The following is a 17,974-nucleotide window of genomic DNA, read 5'->3' as shown; positions in this document are numbered from 1 at the left end:
TTAGCACCTCACAGCATCAGGAAACCACATTGTCAGTTCCTCAAATTGCCCTTCTCCCTGTTGGGCTTTGAGTTATGCAGTCAACCAAACGGTTATAGGATTAAGCAAAGAGTTCTTTGCTTTGCCTGCCAGCCCAGCTGTGCAGGGTGGAGGGGTGGCTGAGGTTCCACTAACCCATGCTTTACATGAGTGGCACAGTGAACAGTATAAGCCATGCACCATGTAGATCAAACCCAAGTCAGTCTACATGCCTGACAAGCACTTTATCACTGGTATTATCTCTCCAGCTCATTACCCTCTTTGGAAAGAGGCAGGAAGGACACTGAGCATCCACAAATCCCAGAGGAGCTGTGAGGCTCCACAGAGGTGCACGCATGCTCCTGGTGACAGAAAATTGTGTCTACTTGGAAGAGATGCTTCCTTGTCTCTAAAGGTTTTCATGAAGCTCTGATTTCAAAGGAACAAGTGAATTTTGCACCAAACCCACAGTAAATGTAAAACCTCCCTCCCACACTCACAGGCCCAGAGCAAATGTCATTGCAGAAAGATATTTGGATTGGACGAGGAAGATATTGATATGGTGACATCACATCCTAAAGGAAAACAAAATCCTAGAGGGCCATCTCGCTGCCCAAAGCCATAGGAACTTGAACAAGTCTGAACTTCTTTTCAAAAAAGTTTGGAGGCTGGGACTGACAGTACAGTGGGTAGAGTGCTTGATTTGCACATGGCTGACCTTGGTTTGATCCCCAGCACCACATCTGGTCCCCCAAGTCATACTAGGAGTGACTCTTGAATACAGAGCCAGGAGTTAGCCCCAAGCACAGCAGGGTGTGAGCCAAAAAAAAGGAGGAGGAGGAAGAGGAGTAGGAGGATGAAGAAAAGGGGGAGGAAGAGGAGTAGAGAAATGGAAAGAAAGGTAGCGTGAGAAAGTGTTATAGACAGATTACATGCATGCTGTAGAGGCAGGGAAAAAAGGGGAGAGGGAACACTAAGAAAGTTTGCTATAAAAAGTAAATTGGACTCTTGTGTTGAATAAAGAGCAGAGGGTTCTTGAGACAAAAGAATTTCTTTTTTTGGCTTTTTGGGTCACACCCTGCGATGCTCAGGGATTACTCCTGGTTCTGCACTCAGGAATTACTCCTAGCATTGCTCAGGGGAACATAAGAGACAAAGGAACCTTTAAAATTCTAACCCAGAGAAACTTGCAATTAGCAACTTCTTTTTTTTCTTCTCTGTTTATTTTTTATTTATTTTTCTTTTGGGGGGTAATTTTAGCAACTTCTGAATGCAATCCAAAGATCTAAAAGGACTGGGGGAGAGGACAAGAGCAAAGAACAACATGTGCAAAAAACATCACCTGCTTCTCTTTACCTGCTAAGCCCCTGCGAGTCAGTGGAAACAAGAGCAACAAAAACAGGCTCCAGAATTCCTCTGACCACCCATTTCTCCTTGGATGGCCTGCTCTATGAATATTCTGCTTTCGAAATATACATGGCAGGGGGACAGGGAATCCTGAGCATTATACCCCTTTTCCCATAATGAAACCAACTCTGTGGGCCAAAAATTAGTTGCACGGGTGAAATTCCAGGATAACTGGGTGTGGGGGACCGGGGGTAGGCCGCAACAAGCCTGCTCACAACTATATAGCACTAGCACAGAAAAACCTGCTCATAAAAACAAGGTTTGCACAAACCACACAAAGACCCGATTTTGGCTCTGGGGTTAACTAAGAAATTGTTTAAGACATGTGATCATTGTATGGCTTTGCTCCAGGCACAGTATAATTTCTCAGTTTTGGGGTGAATTAGGAGAGGGAGCCTGAGGGATTTTCAGCTTTACTCTAAAAGTGATTTCTCCCCAGAAGCCAAAGGAGTTTTCTGTTGTTGTAGTTCTCTCTTCTATGTCCTCTTTTTTGAGGAGAGAAGAAAAGTCAGCTGTGTACCCTATCCAGTTTCATCTGTGGAACCTATCTATCTTCCCAACATCATGGAGGTATCCCAGCCCTCTCCTGGGGTGCTGGCAGAGGCTTGTTCTTCCAAGATGCAATATAGCTGGATCCATGCATTTCTGAGCAAGATGAAATCCCCACAGTTGTCAGGTGGCTAACAGAGTTCTCTCTCATCCATGGCTTAAATACCCAAACTGGTCCTTTTCTCACTGCCCTGCAACTCAAATTCTTAATTTTCTTTCTTTTGGGGGGCGGCAGGGGACAGTACTCTGTGCTGTCCTGGCTCTGTGCTCAGGGATCATTCCTGACAGGGCTCTGGAGACCATATGGGGTGCCAGAGATAGGACCTTGGCCAATCACATGCCAGGCAAGTGACTTACCTACTGTACTATCACTCTAACCCTCAATTTTTTAATTTTGGAAATCCATCTAATGGATTTGATTCATGTTGAAAGATGAGTGTTAAAAGATGAAACCTGATATGTGCCTTATTTACATGTTAGGATGCCAAGTTGACTCACATTTAAGTATGGTTGCTGCTTTTCATTTAAAATTTTTTTTTAGGTTTGGGGGCCACACTGGAGATGCTCAGGACTTACTCCCAGATCTGTGCTCAGGAATCACTCCTGGTGGTTCTCAGGGGACCCTATGTGATTACAAACATCAAACTGGGATCCACAGTGTACAAGGCAAGTATTATATTCTCTGTTCTATCTTTCCTAAACCAATGATTTAAATATGGCTAAATTTTCAGGTACTTCTCTAAAGATAAGCAATTTTTCTTTCTAGAAAATTATTGTTTTCAGGGACAGAGTGATAATACAATGAATAGGTCACTTGCCTTTTGCACAGCTGGCCCGGGTTTGATCCCTAGCATCCAATATGGTCCTCTGAATACTGCCAAGACTGATCCCTGAATGAAGAGCCAGAAGTCAGTCCTGAGCACTACTGGTGTGACCCAAAACTAAGACATATTTTTTTTCAACTCCTGAAAGAAAACATTTAAAAGTGTGTATCTTAGAGATTATGGTGTTGAGGGACTACATGGGGTGGCAGGGATCAAACCCAGGTTGACTATGTGCATGACAAATGCATAACAAAATACCTTGCTGTGTCTTCAGCCCCCATAGTCAAGTATATTAGCCCAAATCTTTGCCTTTTCTAGCTGGTGCTTCTGGGAATTCAATAGTTATGTAATAAAAGGATTTTTCCAGGACAGTGTCTACTGAAAGGGTCTCAGGGCCCTGTATCTCTAGAATTTCAGGGAAAGTGCAACAGGGGGTATGATAAAATAACCCCATTCTAGACTCAGAGCTTACCCCCAGATCTGACCAATATGGTATGACAAGTGAAAAATAATGAACAAATGAAGGAGAATTTGAGACTCCCTCAGACAGTGTCCATGGACAGGGAAATTCACTGGTGGAAAAGCTAACCCCCACTCCTCACAATGCTGCCCTCCAAACTCCAGCTACCACCACCACCTCCCTTGCTTCTTCTCTCTCCTAACTCACACCCTTGCCCTGCACGATGCAGGTATTTTCCCGATGCTCTTGCAGGTGGAGGAAGCCTAGACTTACCCTCTCAGGTTGTCCCTCGTTTCTGTCTCTCTCTTCCAACTCTCAAGGTCAGATGGGGTCTAAGGAGGTTCCTCAGGGGTAGAGCTCATGCATCACATGTGAGAAGTACCTAGCTCATCCCTAGCATCAATTTTTTGGGGGGTGGATTTCAGGGTGGTGGTGCTCAGGGCTTTCTCCTGGCTCTGCCCTCAGGGATCATTCTTGACAGGACTTGAGGGGCATTATGGAGTGCTGGGGCTAGGACCCAGGTCTGCAGCATGCAAGGCAAATGCCCTACCTACTGTACTATTGTTTCAGTGGGGGTGGTTTGGGCCACAGTCAGAGCTGCTGAGGACTTATTCCTGGCTCTACACTCTGGGTTCACTTCTGGTGGGCTCAGGAGACCATATGGGGTCTGTGTGCAAGGCAAGTACCCTATCATTCTGGCCCCTAGTACCAATTTTTTTAAATTAATAAGGGGGGCTGGATTAATAATACAGCAAGTAGGGCACTTGCCTTGCATGTGACAGACCTGGCATCTCTGGCATCCTGTATTATCCCCCGAGCACCCCTGGGTGTGGCCAAAAAATTAATAAGGATAGGAAATTTGGGATCTTGAATCCACTGGATTTCAGAAATGGAAAGTTTGATTCTAGATTTCCATATGAAAAGTTTCAAATCATGGGCCAGAGAGATAGCTCAATGGTCTATATGTATGCTTTGAATGGAGGAGACATAGGTTCAATCCCTAGCACCACATGATTCTCCCAAGCAAACTCTGACCACTTAAGATTTCGTGACCCTGAAGAGCCCTAGTAATCCCCAGCACCACGGGTCAACGTACCACCAAATCTTCGGACTTTCACATTGAACAGATGACCCATTTAGCAGAAATTCCCAGGAGGGATCCCTGGGCCTCACTTTGAGATCCCTTTAAGACAAGAAGTAAATGAATGAATAACTTTCCCACTCACTCACTAACCTAGCTTCAAGCCAACCTTCTCCCATCTCAGGGCCTTTGCAGTAGTTATTTCCTCTGCCTAGAAATACCCTTTCCCCCAATATTTACCTGACTGTTTTCTTTCTCCTTAAGATGCAATTGTCACCTCCTCCAAATGGCTTTCCTTGATTGCTCCATCAGAATATTGCTTTTTTCCTCAGCACTTTGTAGAATATAGCTCTTATTTCTATCTGTTCCCTTGTTTCTTATCTATGTCTTTCTGCAGACTGTCAGCCCCACATGGACAGGAATTGTTTGTTTGTTTGCTTATTTGTTTGTTAAACACTTTTATCCACTGTCCCTATATTTGAACCTGACAGTGTTTGGAGAAAGATAAAAGGACAAGGGGCTGAAGCAATAGTACAGAGGTTAGGGTGTTTGCCTTTCATGCAGCCCACCCAGGTTCAGTCCCCAGCACCCCATATGGTGCAGAAGGAAGGAAGGACAGAAGGAAGGAAGGAAGGAAGGAAGGAAGGAAGGAAGGAAGGAAGGAAGGAAGGAAGGAAGGAAGGAAGGAAGGAAGGAAGGAAGGAAGGAAGGAAGGAAGGAAGGAAGGAAGGAGAGACACAGGCTAAATGCTGAGGGAACAAATAATGTGTAAGGAGGAATAGATGAATCAAAGGGATTTGGGAGGAAAGGGACTTTAATTCCCATATTTGGAATATAAACATAGACTTACAGAAACAAAATGCAGGTTTTTTATTTTTGTTTAAAAATCCTTGAGGCCAGAGAGATAGTACAGGGATTAAGACCTTGTCTTACATGTGGCCCACCCCATTTCAATCACTGGCACCACATATATTCCCATGAGCACCACCAGGAGTCACTCCTGAGAACAGAGCTAGGAATAAGCCCAGAGCACTGTTGGGTGTGGCCTAAGCCCCTCTCCCACCCATTAAAAATCCTTGAGAAATCCTAAAAATTCCTGAGAAATTTCATAGAAAAGGGGGCCCAGGTATTTCTGGGAGGGGTGGAGGAAGCTAGCCGAGAATAGCATTGGAGGGGTTGATGGGAAAAGATTAGGACTACAGATCCTGGAAGCAAGAATGAAGGGCAACTAGAAACAGCTGCCCAGGACAGTGGGGGTGTCCAGGGGAGTGAGCGCAGAAAAAAGCTGGGGAGGCTGACTCAGTCATCCCATTCATCATCATCATCATCATCACCGGCCTGGTCTTCTCCTTCATCTAGAGAGAGAGAGAGAAAGAGAGAGACTTAGGATGGGTGGAAAGGTTTTGAGGTAGGATTGGGGAATAAGGGTAGAAGGGTTCCTGGGGGCGGGGGGGTGGTTCCTAAGGTCTGAGAAGCTGGGACTCAAGGCCCTGAATCTAGAAAAGCAGATCTGAGGCCCATTCTGTTACATGAGGAAGGGATACCTTCAGAGGAAGGAGAGTTGGGGGTTTCATATTGGGGACAAGGTATGGATTAGTAGTTGGAATCTCACTTCTCGTTGGAGCAGAGTAAATATTATTGAGAAAAATGTGCTCATTTGGGGGCTGAAGCGATAATACAGTGGGGGCTGGAGCTATAGTACAAGGGCGCTTGCCTTGCAAACAGCTGCCCAGGTTTGATCTCTGGTACTCCATATGCTAAGCAGGAGTGATCCCTGAGTGCAGGACTAGAAATAAGCCCTAAGCATAGCTAGGAATGCCCTCCCCAAATGTGTTAATTTGGGATACTGTTACAAAGGGGTTAATGTTAACAGGCTTCTCACTTACCATGGTGATTTTAAGTATGATTGGCAAAGGTAAATTAGAATATTATTGTTTCATAGTGTGATCACGCTAATATTGGTTTTGGGCTGTTTTTAGGATGCCAGGGAGGGAACCCATGGCTTTCTACATGCCAAGCATGTGCTCTACCACTGAACTATATCTCTGACCCTAATATCATATTGCTGATATATATATATATATACATATATATAGGGGTATTCTCAAAAGGTGAGTCTTGTTATCATATTATTCTGTAACAGGTTCATGTTAATCTTATGGACACACTCTCTGATGTGATATTATTGTCTGTTAATTATACCATTATACTAGAATTACACAATAGTATAGGTAATAATTATATCATCACATAATTGACTGAAGTTAACATTATCCTCATATAATTGTCCTATTTAAACAACATTGTTGACACATAAAGAGGCTAATGTTAACATTATTATAAAACATCTGGGTCAGGGGTTGGAACAAATAGCACAGCAGGTAGGGAATTTGCCTTTCATGCGACCAACTCGAGTTCAATTCTCAACAGTCTATCTGGTCCCCTGAGCCCACCAGGAGTGATCTTTGATGACAGAGCTAGGAGTAAACCCTGAGAGTCTCCAGGTATGGTCCCAAAATAAACAAAAAGAAAAGGGAGTCAGAAGCGATAGTACAGCAGGTAGGTGCATGCCTTGTATGCCGCCGACATGAGTTCTATCCCCAACACCCCATATGGTTCTCTGAACACTGCTAGGAGTTATCCCTGAGCACAAAGCAAGGAATAAACCCTGAACACAGTCAGGGATGGCAAATAAACAAACAAAAATGCCTGGGTTGGGGCCAATGTGGAGAGTACTTAAGCAACTAAGCACATGCTTTGTGTGCAAAAGGCCTGGGCTTGATGCCCAGCTCTATATGGGCCCTCAAGCACCACCAGGAATGATTCCCAAGCATCGAGCCAGGAGGAGCCCTCCTGAGCACACCCCCACCCTGCACCAAAAGACTAATTATATCATTGCATGAGTGATTGTTAATCTACTGTGTTTGGTTGTGGGGATGGGGCCTTGGGCCACACCCAGTGGTACACAGGACTTACTTCTGGCTCTGTGCTCAGTAATCACTTCTGGTGGGGCACAGGGGACCATATAGCAATGGAATGGCAATGGAATCTGGGTTGACCATATGCAAAATAAGTGCTCTACACACTGTACTATCTCTCCAGCCCCATTAATGTAATTTAATAATGGAATTAGATTTAATATTATTGCCAAACATGGCTTTTCTGGGGGATGTTGGGTTTTTGCATCAGGCAGGCATGGCAGTCTTCAGGGACTATTCCTAGCTCTGTGCTCAAGAGTCACTCCTGGCAGTGCTTGGGGATCCTATGTGGTGCCAGCGATCAAACCAGGATTGGCTGGATGTAAGGAAAGAGCCTTAACCTTTGTACTATCTCTTCTCCCAGGTATTTTTCCATAATATAGTGGGCTAATGTTAATACGACTCACCACAACTGATGAATGTTAATATTGCAGCCATTAATGTTACTATCAATATAGTCAAATCTCAAGGCTATTATGTTCTTGTTATGTAATGACAACATGAATGGGATCATAGGAGCCTGGTTCAAGATGCCAGTTAATACTCTCAACCTAGGAAGGGCTATGGCTACCCTTAATGATGATTCTCTTGGTGTTCTTTTAAAGATTATTTATAACATTTATTTATGGGGGTTTTGTGACCGTACCCAGCAGTACTCAGGGTTTACTGCTGGCTCTGTGCGCTAGGATCACTCCTAGTCAGGCTCAGGGGACCCTATGGGGTGCTATGGGTCGAGCTGAGACCAGCAGATACAAGGCAAATGCCTTACCCTTGTCCTATCTGGCACATTGGGTTTACTTGTAAGCAGCCACTAGACGTGGGAACTGGGTCACTACTCTGGCAGGAGTGACTATAAATGGGGTGGTTTGGGAGGGGGGACTCACCCGAAGAGTGGATGGCTTTGCTTCTCTTCTGCATCACATGCATCAGTGCCCCCACTAGCCCCTCAGAGCTCTGAGGTGGGGGTGCCAGTGCTGAATTCTCTGGGGCTCCAGGAGTCTACAAGCGAGCAAAGGGGGGTGGCACGGAGAGTTCAGGATCTGTCTGTGAAAGTTTACCCTGCTCTTTCATTCTTCTTGCTTCTCCCACAAGAATTCCCCCTCCCAATCCTATCACTGAACCCCACAAGCCTGGGCTCCCCTTTATTGACTGGGTCTTTTAATATCTGAACTGGCACAACACACTCCTGTGTCCCTGACCCCACAACACATTGGATGGAACCTTTCTCACCTTGTTCAGCTGAATTCCTTGCCGGATTTGATCCAAAAGGGCCCCCCGGCCTCCTCCACTAGGAGCCAGGCCCCCCACGGACCCGAGAGTGGGAGGGGGTGGTGGAGGGATAGGTCCATCCCCAAGGCAAGGTGGTGGTGGAGGTGGAGGAGGTGGTGGCGTTGACAGCAGTGAACTCCCAGTCATAGAGGGGGGAGGTGGGGGAGGGGGTACAGAGCGTCCAGTGGATGGAGGAGGTGGAGGTGGAGGGCCTCCTCGGCCCAGGGGTGGGGGTACCCGGGGTGTTGGTGGTGGTGGGGCCCCTCCTGAAGGAACAGGGGGCAGTGGACCAGACCGACCCTTGCTAGTTCCCATAGTAGGGGGACGTGGGGGCTGGTTTCCTCCTCGGGATGGTGGTGGGGGTGGTGGGAGTGGCTCTGAAATAAAGAAATAACACAAAGAAATTATTCCTCTTTTCTCCAAGGCCTCAATTATGCTCATCTGTAAAATGGATACTCCAGCAGTTCAACTCCTGATTTAAGCCATATAGGGTTCCCATCAGGACTGACAGTAGCATGTGTCTTCGAAGTCAGCTGCCAGGTTTAGAATAGAGGGGGTATCCCAAAGCAGGGAGGGCTCACCATGGCGCCTCATCTCCTGCCGCACTGCCTCCAGCCCACCCTGGTCCTCAATGAAGTCATAGATCAGTTTGGAGGTCTCTGCATCGGTGAGCTGGGCCTCACTAATTCCTGCCCTGGAGAACAGGCTCCGCAGATCTGGGTCTAGGTTATTCACCTGTTAAGGAAGGAAATGGCCAAGGCAAGGATGGGGACATAAGGGGAGGAAGGAACAAGCATGGATTATCCTTGAGTGCACACCAAAGAGGAATGTGAGAGGGATGTGGGAAGGGTGAGTAGGCAAATGAGTGGGATTCAAGGGAATTTGAAGGTACTCACATCAAATCCATTCTGGGGATCCCATCCTACATGGCTGACATGTCTGGGGGAAGTGAGGAGACCCATTAAAATCCACCTTTATCTCTACCCAGTTAAGCCTTCTTGCCCTCCCCTTCTCAAGGGCCCAAGGGAGGGCAATTAATGCATCATATGTGATTCAATGGGCCAATAAGTGAGCATAGCCATAATGAAATTAGAATGGGGCCTCAATTGGTGGTGCCTCACTCTCCACATATCATGTCCACCTAGACTTTCACATTTACTTGTTGGTGATCACTCACTGATCTAGAAAACCTTTCCCTATTTATCTGCCACCTTGTCCATGGCTCATCAGCCTACAGATATATAGCCACCACCATCTACCCACTCAATTCTCATTCACCTGCCCAATATCTTTACTCATGTGTTCACCAATCTGTCCTCACATATATATCAATCCACCTATCATCTATCTATGTGCCCATCTTGCCATCCATCTACTAATTTTTCTAATTCAACCACATACATCTGTTTATCTAGTTAACTGTCCATTGTCTTACTATCTGGTCAGCTAGCCATCCTTGTCCACCTTGTCTGTGGTCTATTAACCTACATATCCATCTAGTCATACATCCATCTACTTACCACCATCTACCTACCCATTTCTCATTCACCTATCTATCCATTGATTCATTCCTTCTCCAGCCCACTTATTCTTCTATTCATCTGGCCCACCAGCCTACACTAGGGTGAGGTAAGTGAGAAAGTGAGAAAACTAGGGTACAAAATATTTTTTTGCTTCTGAATTTGTTTTTTTAATTTTATTTTAATGAATCACTGTGAGATACAGTTACAGACTTACAAACTTTCATGATTACATTTCAGTCATACAATGTTCAAGTATCCATACAAAATTTAAAGAAGCACTTACTCTTAAGAGTAGTGACTTGTAGTTGCATGACCCTGAAAATAACAGCCTCATAAAATTCTGTAACCTTGATTCCTCACTTTTCTCCCTCCAGTCTACCCATCATCTTCTCATATACCCACCTCGTCCTTTCATACACTTGGTTTTTCTCCTGGACATCTGTTTATCTCCCCAACCACCACCAAGGCCCTGGCATCTGTGGGTGCACTGGGGGGAGGTTCTTACTTGAATCCACTGGGTGCACCAATATCAGCCTTGCTTATCTTCTTCTTCCCAGAGCGTTTTTTATCAGAGGGTCCAGGCCCAGGTGCTGGGAGCCCACGGTACCGTGAACTTGTGATGTCTGGATTTTGGATATCCACTGTCGCTAGTCCCAGGGCCACTGGGCCAGCTGGTGAGCCTGTTGAGAAACTACAGTGGCTGAACCATTCCACATACCTACCAATTAAAATTGAGGATCCTGAGTCAGAGGACTACTGGAATCAGGATTTGTGTTGGATGGTTAGGGAGGGAGTAGTAAGAGGAAGGATTCAAGCAGGATTTATGGAGAATCCTGCAAACTGCAAACCAGTCAGACATTCACTAATATGTATCTTTTTATCTTTGTCATTTTTTATGAGGGAGTCATACCCAGTGGTGGCCAATGGTTACTCCCATCTCAGTGCCCAGGGACTGCTCCTGACAGTGTTTCAGGGACAGTACCTGGGATGGTACACAAGGCCTCCAGTATGCAAAGCCTGTGCTCATCCTTCTGAGCTCATTCTCTCAACTAACTACATTAGCCACCAGTGTACTTATGTGTTCACTCACGCTTATCACTTTAGTATTGACTTTTTCATTCACTAGTCCATTGACTAATTGTATGTGTATGGGGGAGGAACAACACCTAAAAGTGTTCAGGGAATACTCCTGGAAGTGCCAGGGAATCCTATGCAGTGCCTGGTATCGATCTGGATAAGCAGTGTGTAGAGTGTCTTCACTCCTGTGTGATCTTTTTAGTCTAATCTGTTAAATTATTCATCCTCTCCATCATTTAATTATTGCTTTATTCACTGACTGAAATTTTGTGTCATTCACTTATTCACTACACAGTTCCTTCACTTACTTGTTTATTAATTCAATCATTTGTTTATACATGTACCCATTTTCCTGTGTATCTGTATACCTACCTTTATATCTCCATCTCCATATCCATCTACATTTTTACTTCCATAAATTTCCTCCCAGTTTACCATGTATCCTTCCCAATTCACCCATTCACCCACACATTGATTGATCAATTGATCCATCCATTTGCCCGCCCGCCCATTCATCCATCCACCCAACCATCCTTCCATCCCTCCAACCATCCATCCATCCACCTAACCACCCATCATTCCTTCAAGACAGCCACTCACTGATACACACATCTGTCCATTCATCCACCTGCCACTCCTCCACCCACCCACTCACCTATCCATCGATCCACCCACCCACCCACCCATGCACATATCCACACACATCCACTCATCCATGCACCCATCAATCCAGCCATTCAGCCATCCAGCCATTCCTCATTATCTACCCAGAGACACAGGGAAGAATGAGCACTCACCCCCTTGGCCTCCACCCGGGTGCGGGGGCAGGGGTGGGAGCCCTCCTCTTCTCTCTGGGAAGGTGAAGAAGTAGACAGCTCTTACAGCCCTGCCACAGGCTCAAGAGCATGGCCTTACTACCCAATCTACTTCTGGACGACTCACCTTCAGTGGCTGGGGCTGGTGGTGGTGGGAGCTGGCGTCTGTCTATAGTGAGACAGGAGGGAGTTATGGGAAAACAGAACCATGAGAAGGGTTTTTCCAGCTCCCCACACTTTCCCTCATCTCTGATCAACCTCCTTTCCTCCCTCCACTCCAGTCCAGGCTCTCTCACCTCCACTTTGCCTCTGATTCCTTTTTTGGATCTTCTCCTGCACCAGGGCCTGGAAGGCCTGAGCCTCTCCCTCGTCTGCAAAGTTCAGCCCTGCTTGGCAGTCCTATACAAGCCTTGACGTCAACATTTTCTAGGCCCCCAATTTTCCCCATTTCCTCCTCCAAACCCACCTTAGGCCCAGGGGTCAGGTCATCACTTACATCCCCAGCGAAGGTGTGGAAGAAGGGGGTCGGGGTAGAGTAGATCAGCTGGGAATACAGCTCCTGTTGCCAGAGCAGTCGACCAGCCTAGAGAGGGACAGGGTCAGGGACACATGGACACTGAGATGTGTCCTGGAGGTGGTAGGCCTCGTTCTCTGAGCACAGAGTAAAGTGGCCAGAATCGGGCACCCCTGAATCTGTTTTAGAGACTGGCTTCAGCATCAGAGAGTGGTGGGTGGAGTCTAAAAGTAAGATTTGAATGTTTGGAGGTCATGCACTGCTGTGAGTGATTGGATTTAGGGTTTAGGGACTGAACCCTATGGAGTTGGAGGCTTGGTTTTGAGATTTTCAGACTCTAGGAAGCGGAGTCCATACATTAACTCTACCACACACACTCCCGTCATGGGGGCCTTCATTTAGACATGTACAGTTCCGATATTAGGGAACTTGGAATGAAATTTGAGATTCAAACTTAGGCACAGCAGTTTGGGGCGGTTTCAGGCAAGATATGTGCAGTTTGATGTTCATGGAATACAGTTTGGGCTCAGAAATGTGGCTAATATTTAATGACTACAGGATCTTGATGGGGTTAGGCTGGACCCATGGGTATGGGCTTAGAAGATAAATTTAGGGGCCAGGGATATGGCTCAGTGGTAGAGCCTTGCATGTGTATAGCCTTGAGTTCCATCCCTAGTGCCACCACAACAACAAAAAATTATTTTCTCCACAACCGGAGAGATAGTACAGTGGAGGGCTGGAGCAATAGCACAGCAGATAGGGCATTTGCCTTGCATGCAGCTGACCCGGATTCAACTCCCAGCATCCCATATGGTCCCCAAGCACTGTCAGGAGTAATTTCTGAGTGCATGAGCCAGGAGTAACCCCTGAGCATTGCCAGGTGTGATGCAAAAAGTAAAAAAAGAGATAGTGCAGTGGGTAAGGTGCTTTTTTTGCATGAGCCCAACCCGGGTTTGATCTCTGCTATCCTGTATCCTTGAGCACTGCCAGAAGTAATTTCTGAGCAGAGCCAGGAGTGATCCTTGAGCACTGCCAGGTGTAAACCATAGACTAAAAAAAATCCCAGAATGGGGGTTGGGACCACACTCAATGGTTCTCAGGGCTTATTCCTGGTTCTGTGGTCAAGGATCACTCATGGCAGAGCTCAAGGGACCCTATAGTATGCTGGGGATGGCCATATGGCCATAGGCAACCGTCCTACCTCCTACACTATTTCTCCAGCCTCAAGTTTGGTATTTATGCCAGTAGAATTCAGTTGGGTATTTATGGTATAGAGATTTGGTTTAGGAACTATCTCATTATTTGGGGTATTCAGGAGTTTTAATAAAAGAACCCTATGGTCCACAGCGTGGGCTTAAATGAACACATATTTGGAGTCTGGGATTCAGTGGCATATTCAGGTTTGGGGTTTGTGAAACAGATTTCCAACCTCAGAGTTCAGCAAACATCTGGGGTTCAGAAATTTTGATGGGGGATAACTAGGGTCCAGAATTTTAGTTTACAGCAGATTTGAGGTTCAAGTGAAAATATATGATGCTCAAGACCAGCAATGTAGCTCTGTAGCAGAGCATATGCCTTTCATGTGTGATGTCCTAGGTTCAATACCAGGTACTGCTAGCTCCCCGCCCCCACAAATTGGTCATTTGTTTGGAGTTTATGGAGCAAATTAGGCTTTGGAGGAATACTACAATAACTGGGGATTTAGAGATCTTTGTTTAGTTGGGGTATTTTGGAGGGTGTGGGAGGGTATACCCAGAAATTCTCAGTAGTTACTCCTGGCTCTGCACTCAGGAATTACTCTTGGAGGTGCTCAGGGGACCACATGGGATGCCAGGGATCAAACCCAGGTCAGCTGCATGCAAGAAGGCAGGCACCCTCCGTGCTGTACTATCACCTCTGCTCTGGATTTCAAGATCTTGACATAGATATTATGACATCAGTCACTGACAACTCAGAAAGGCTAAGAATTGGATATCTGGGTGAGGTCTTTGGTGCTGGGGTTCAGAGGGTCTCTGATCACTCTGAAGTTTGGGGGCCTATTATGCACAGGAATTTGGGTTTGTGGGTTGAAAACTGGTTTGCATGTCCTGTTGGAGGGGGTTATTCTTACCTGAAGTCCGTAAAGACGAATGAAATAGGATTTCTGGGGGTTATCCTTCACAAAACACACAGCCCCACAATGCTCCTTGGTCCAGTGGTCGGCTCCAGGGGGCAGTGCCAGGTACAGCTGAACAACTGCCGTGGCCAATGTCTGGGAAGGGAGAACAGGATTCAGTGGAATCCAATCAGAGGGCCTGGGGGCCAGACCTAGACCTCCATGCACACTGCTATCAGGGGCCTGGAGCAGCAGCGCCCGAGGAAACAGAGAAACATGTAGGGAGGTCTTCCTGAAGTCAGTGAGCAGGGTAGAAGCGGGTTCTGAGCGAGATGATAGGGAGGGAATGGGGAAGGGAGGGAGAAAGAAAAACGAGAAGAATGGGGAAGAAGAGGAGGAGGGAGAGGAGGCAGAGGAAGGAAGAAGAGAGACGAGGGGGCCAGCGGAGGCCCCAGCTCACCCAGCATTTCCGTCCAAGCATCTCGAAGATTCGCTGATTCTCGTGGTCCTGGAGGAGGGTGGAAGGAATGTTTTGTTGAACACCTGGTCCTCCGCGGCCCCCAGGCCGACTTCCCACAGGGACCCCACTCATGGTGCCTTCTGCTCTTGTTTCTCGGCTAGTCTCTGGGTGCAGGGTAAGAAGAGGAACTTCCGCAGTGAGCTGGGGAACAGGAAGTGCACAAAACCGCAAGGGAAACAAGTTCTGTAGGGGCCCCTCACTGGGCCTGGTCTCTTCCCTAGAACAGGCTGGGACCCTCCTCCATCAGACTGGAGCCCTGCTTGCTTGGATGCATCTTTTGGACCAGCTCCTATCCGCTTCCTCCTTTCTTACGCTCTGGGGCCCATCTTCCTTGAAGTGGCCCCAACTGCCCTCCCTGATTGGCTGTCAGGCCTCGAATCAGCAGAGGCTACTGTGGTATAGCTCTAAGGCCCACTTCCGTGGGAGTGGTCACTGTTCTGGCCTGCTTCCTCCCTAAAGCATCCAGTCAGCTTGGGCCACAAGGCACATCCCCATCCCGAAGGGTAATTGATTTTTCTCTTTTTGTTTTTTGGGTCACACCCAGCATTCTCAGGGATTACTCTGGCTCTGCACTCAGGAATTACTCCTGTTAGTGCTTGGGGGGACCATATGGGATACCGGGGATTGAACCCAGGTTGGCTGCTTACAAGGCAAATACACTCCCTGCTGTACAATCACTCTGGCCCCTGAAGGGTAATTGGGTTGAAACTTTTTCTCTAATTATTGGGCAGCATCTGGGATCCCAGTCCTCTCCGAAGACCCCACAACAGTGAGTACTAGGCATCCTTCCTCATTTCTTTTTTTTTCAGTTTTTGAGCCATACCCAGCAATGCTCAGAGCTTACTCCTGGTTCTGTGCTCAAGGATTACTCTTGATGGGACTGGAGAGGGGATCAAATGGGGGTGGGCTGGCGATACAAGACAAGTGCCTTAAACTCCTTAAGCATGATACTATCTCTTGTTCAGCCCCTCCTTCCTCATTTCTTACCTCCCTGTAGGTTCCTCCCTGTAGCTCCCACAAAACTTTTGGAGAATGTTTGATGCCTAAGTAATAGCTGAAGCCAGAGAGATAGTTCCATAGGTAGGGCATTTACCTTGCACGAGGCTAACCCAGGTTTGATCCCTGGTATCATATATGGTCTCTGAGCACCTCCAGGAGTGGCCCTGAATGCAGAGCGAGGAGTAAGCCCTGAGCACTGCCAGATGTGGCCAAAAAGAAACAATAAATAAATAAAAGGTGAGCTCATTATTAGTGACTTTTGAATATTTTGTCTCTTTTTCTTTTTACTTAGCTGATTTGGGGCCACACCTCGTGGTGTTCAGGGTATACTTCATGTGCAGTGATAGAGTGCCACTCCCAGTGGGGACTATACAATGCCTGGGATGGAACCCGGGCCTCCTGCATACAAAGCAGGCTCTCCAGGCCTTTGGGTAATTTCCCCATTCCCCTGAACTCTGGTTAACTTCCTATGAGTATATGTGGGTTAAGGTGTTTGCCTTGCACGTAGCCAACCCCAGTTTGACCCCTGGCACCACAAAAGGTCTTTTTAGTATTACAGAAGTGATCCCTTTGGGCACAGTCAATAGTAGTCCTGAGTACCACCAGGCATGGGCCAACCCCCACACTACCTCCCTGCAAGCATGTCATTTTCAGAGACTTTCTTTTTCCCACATTGACATTCTCTTTTTGTTGTGGTAGAGGGGGGTTGGTAGGGACAGGGAAGCACACTGATGTTGCTCAGAGCTTACTCCTGGCTATGTTCTCAGGGATCAATCCTAGTAAGGCTCACTCCATATGTGGTTAAGGAATTGAAGCTAGGTCAGCCACATGCAAGGCAAGCTCCCTTCCTGCTATATTATTGCTCTGGTCGAACATGCTAATTTTATCCAACATTCAAATAGCACTGAATATGAGACACATGAGAAAATGCTCTACATCACTAATCATGAGGGAGATGCAGATCAAAACAACAATGAGATATCATTTCACACCACAGAAACTGGCCCATATCCAAAAGAACAAAAGCAACCAATGTTGGCATGGATGTGGGGAGAAAGGGACCCTCCTTCACTGCTGGTGAGAATGCCGACTGGTTCAGCCCTTTTGGAAAAACAATATGGACGATTCTAAAAAAATTAGAAATTGAGCTCCCATTTGACCCAGCAATACCACTCCTGGGAATATATCCCGGAGAGGCAAAAAGGTATAGTATAAATGACATCTGCATTTCTATGTTCATTGCAGCACTGTTTACAATAGCCAAAATCTGGAAAAAAACGGAGTGCCCAAAAACAGATGACTGGTTAAAGAAACTTTGGTACATCTACACAATGGAATACTATGCAGCTGTTAGTAAAGATGAAGTCATGAAATTTGCGTATAAGTGGATCAACATGGAATGTATCATGTTAAGTGAAATGATTCAGAAAGAGAGAGACAGACATAGAAAGATTGCACTCATCTGTGGAATATAAAATAACAGAGTGGGAGACTAACACCCAAGAGTAGTAAAGATAAGGACCAGGAGGTCTGCCCCACAGCTTGGAAACTGGCCTTATATGCTGGGGGAAAAGGCAGATCAGATAGAGAAGGGAACACCAAGTAGAATATGTTGGGAGGACCCATTCAGGTTGGAAGATGCGAACAAAGTAGACTATAGACCGAACATGAAGGCAACTCAATACCTCTATTGCAAACTACAACACTCAAAAAGAAAGAGAACAAGAGGGAATGCCCTGCCATAGAAGCAGGGTGGGGTGGTGGGGGATGGGGTGGGGTGGGGGTGGTGAGAGCGATACTGGGATCATTGGTGGAGGAGAATGGGCACTGGTGGAGGGATGGGTA

General features: G+C 46.6%; 1 protein-coding gene across 2 annotated transcripts in view; it reads right to left on the bottom strand.

Annotated features, from left to right (window-relative positions):
* Window positions 1–5,213: 5,213 nt before the first annotated feature.
* Window positions 5,214–17,974, bottom strand: part of WAS (WASP actin nucleation promoting factor) — a 47,236-nt gene continuing 34,475 nt past the window's right edge. For both annotated transcript variants that reach the window (XM_055123474.1, XM_004612872.2), the window contains exons 2-13: window positions 15,071–15,271; window positions 14,626–14,766; window positions 12,498–12,584; window positions 12,298–12,400; window positions 12,129–12,170; window positions 11,984–12,037; window positions 10,615–10,789; window positions 9,483–9,525; window positions 9,168–9,321; window positions 8,548–8,963; window positions 8,202–8,316; window positions 5,214–5,694 (exon numbers count right to left, since the gene is read on the bottom strand). In XM_055123474.1, coding sequence (XP_054979449.1) covers window positions 5,639–5,694; window positions 8,202–8,316; window positions 8,548–8,963; window positions 9,168–9,321; window positions 9,483–9,525; window positions 10,615–10,789; window positions 11,984–12,037; window positions 12,129–12,170; window positions 12,298–12,400; window positions 12,498–12,584; window positions 14,626–14,766; window positions 15,071–15,202 — 1,518 coding nt within the window. In that variant the 5' untranslated portion in view covers window positions 15,203–15,271 and the 3' untranslated portion in view covers window positions 5,214–5,638. The remainder of the gene's footprint in view (window positions 5,695–8,201; window positions 8,317–8,547; window positions 8,964–9,167; window positions 9,322–9,482; window positions 9,526–10,614; window positions 10,790–11,983; window positions 12,038–12,128; window positions 12,171–12,297; window positions 12,401–12,497; window positions 12,585–14,625; window positions 14,767–15,070; window positions 15,272–17,974) is intronic.

This window comes from Sorex araneus, chromosome X, assembly GCF_027595985.1.
Source record: "Sorex araneus isolate mSorAra2 chromosome X, mSorAra2.pri, whole genome shotgun sequence".
NCBI lineage: Eukaryota > Metazoa > Chordata > Mammalia > Eulipotyphla > Soricidae > Sorex > Sorex araneus.
The sequence above is the reverse complement of the archived record's forward strand: the minus strand, read 5'-3'. Positions and strand labels throughout refer to the sequence as shown.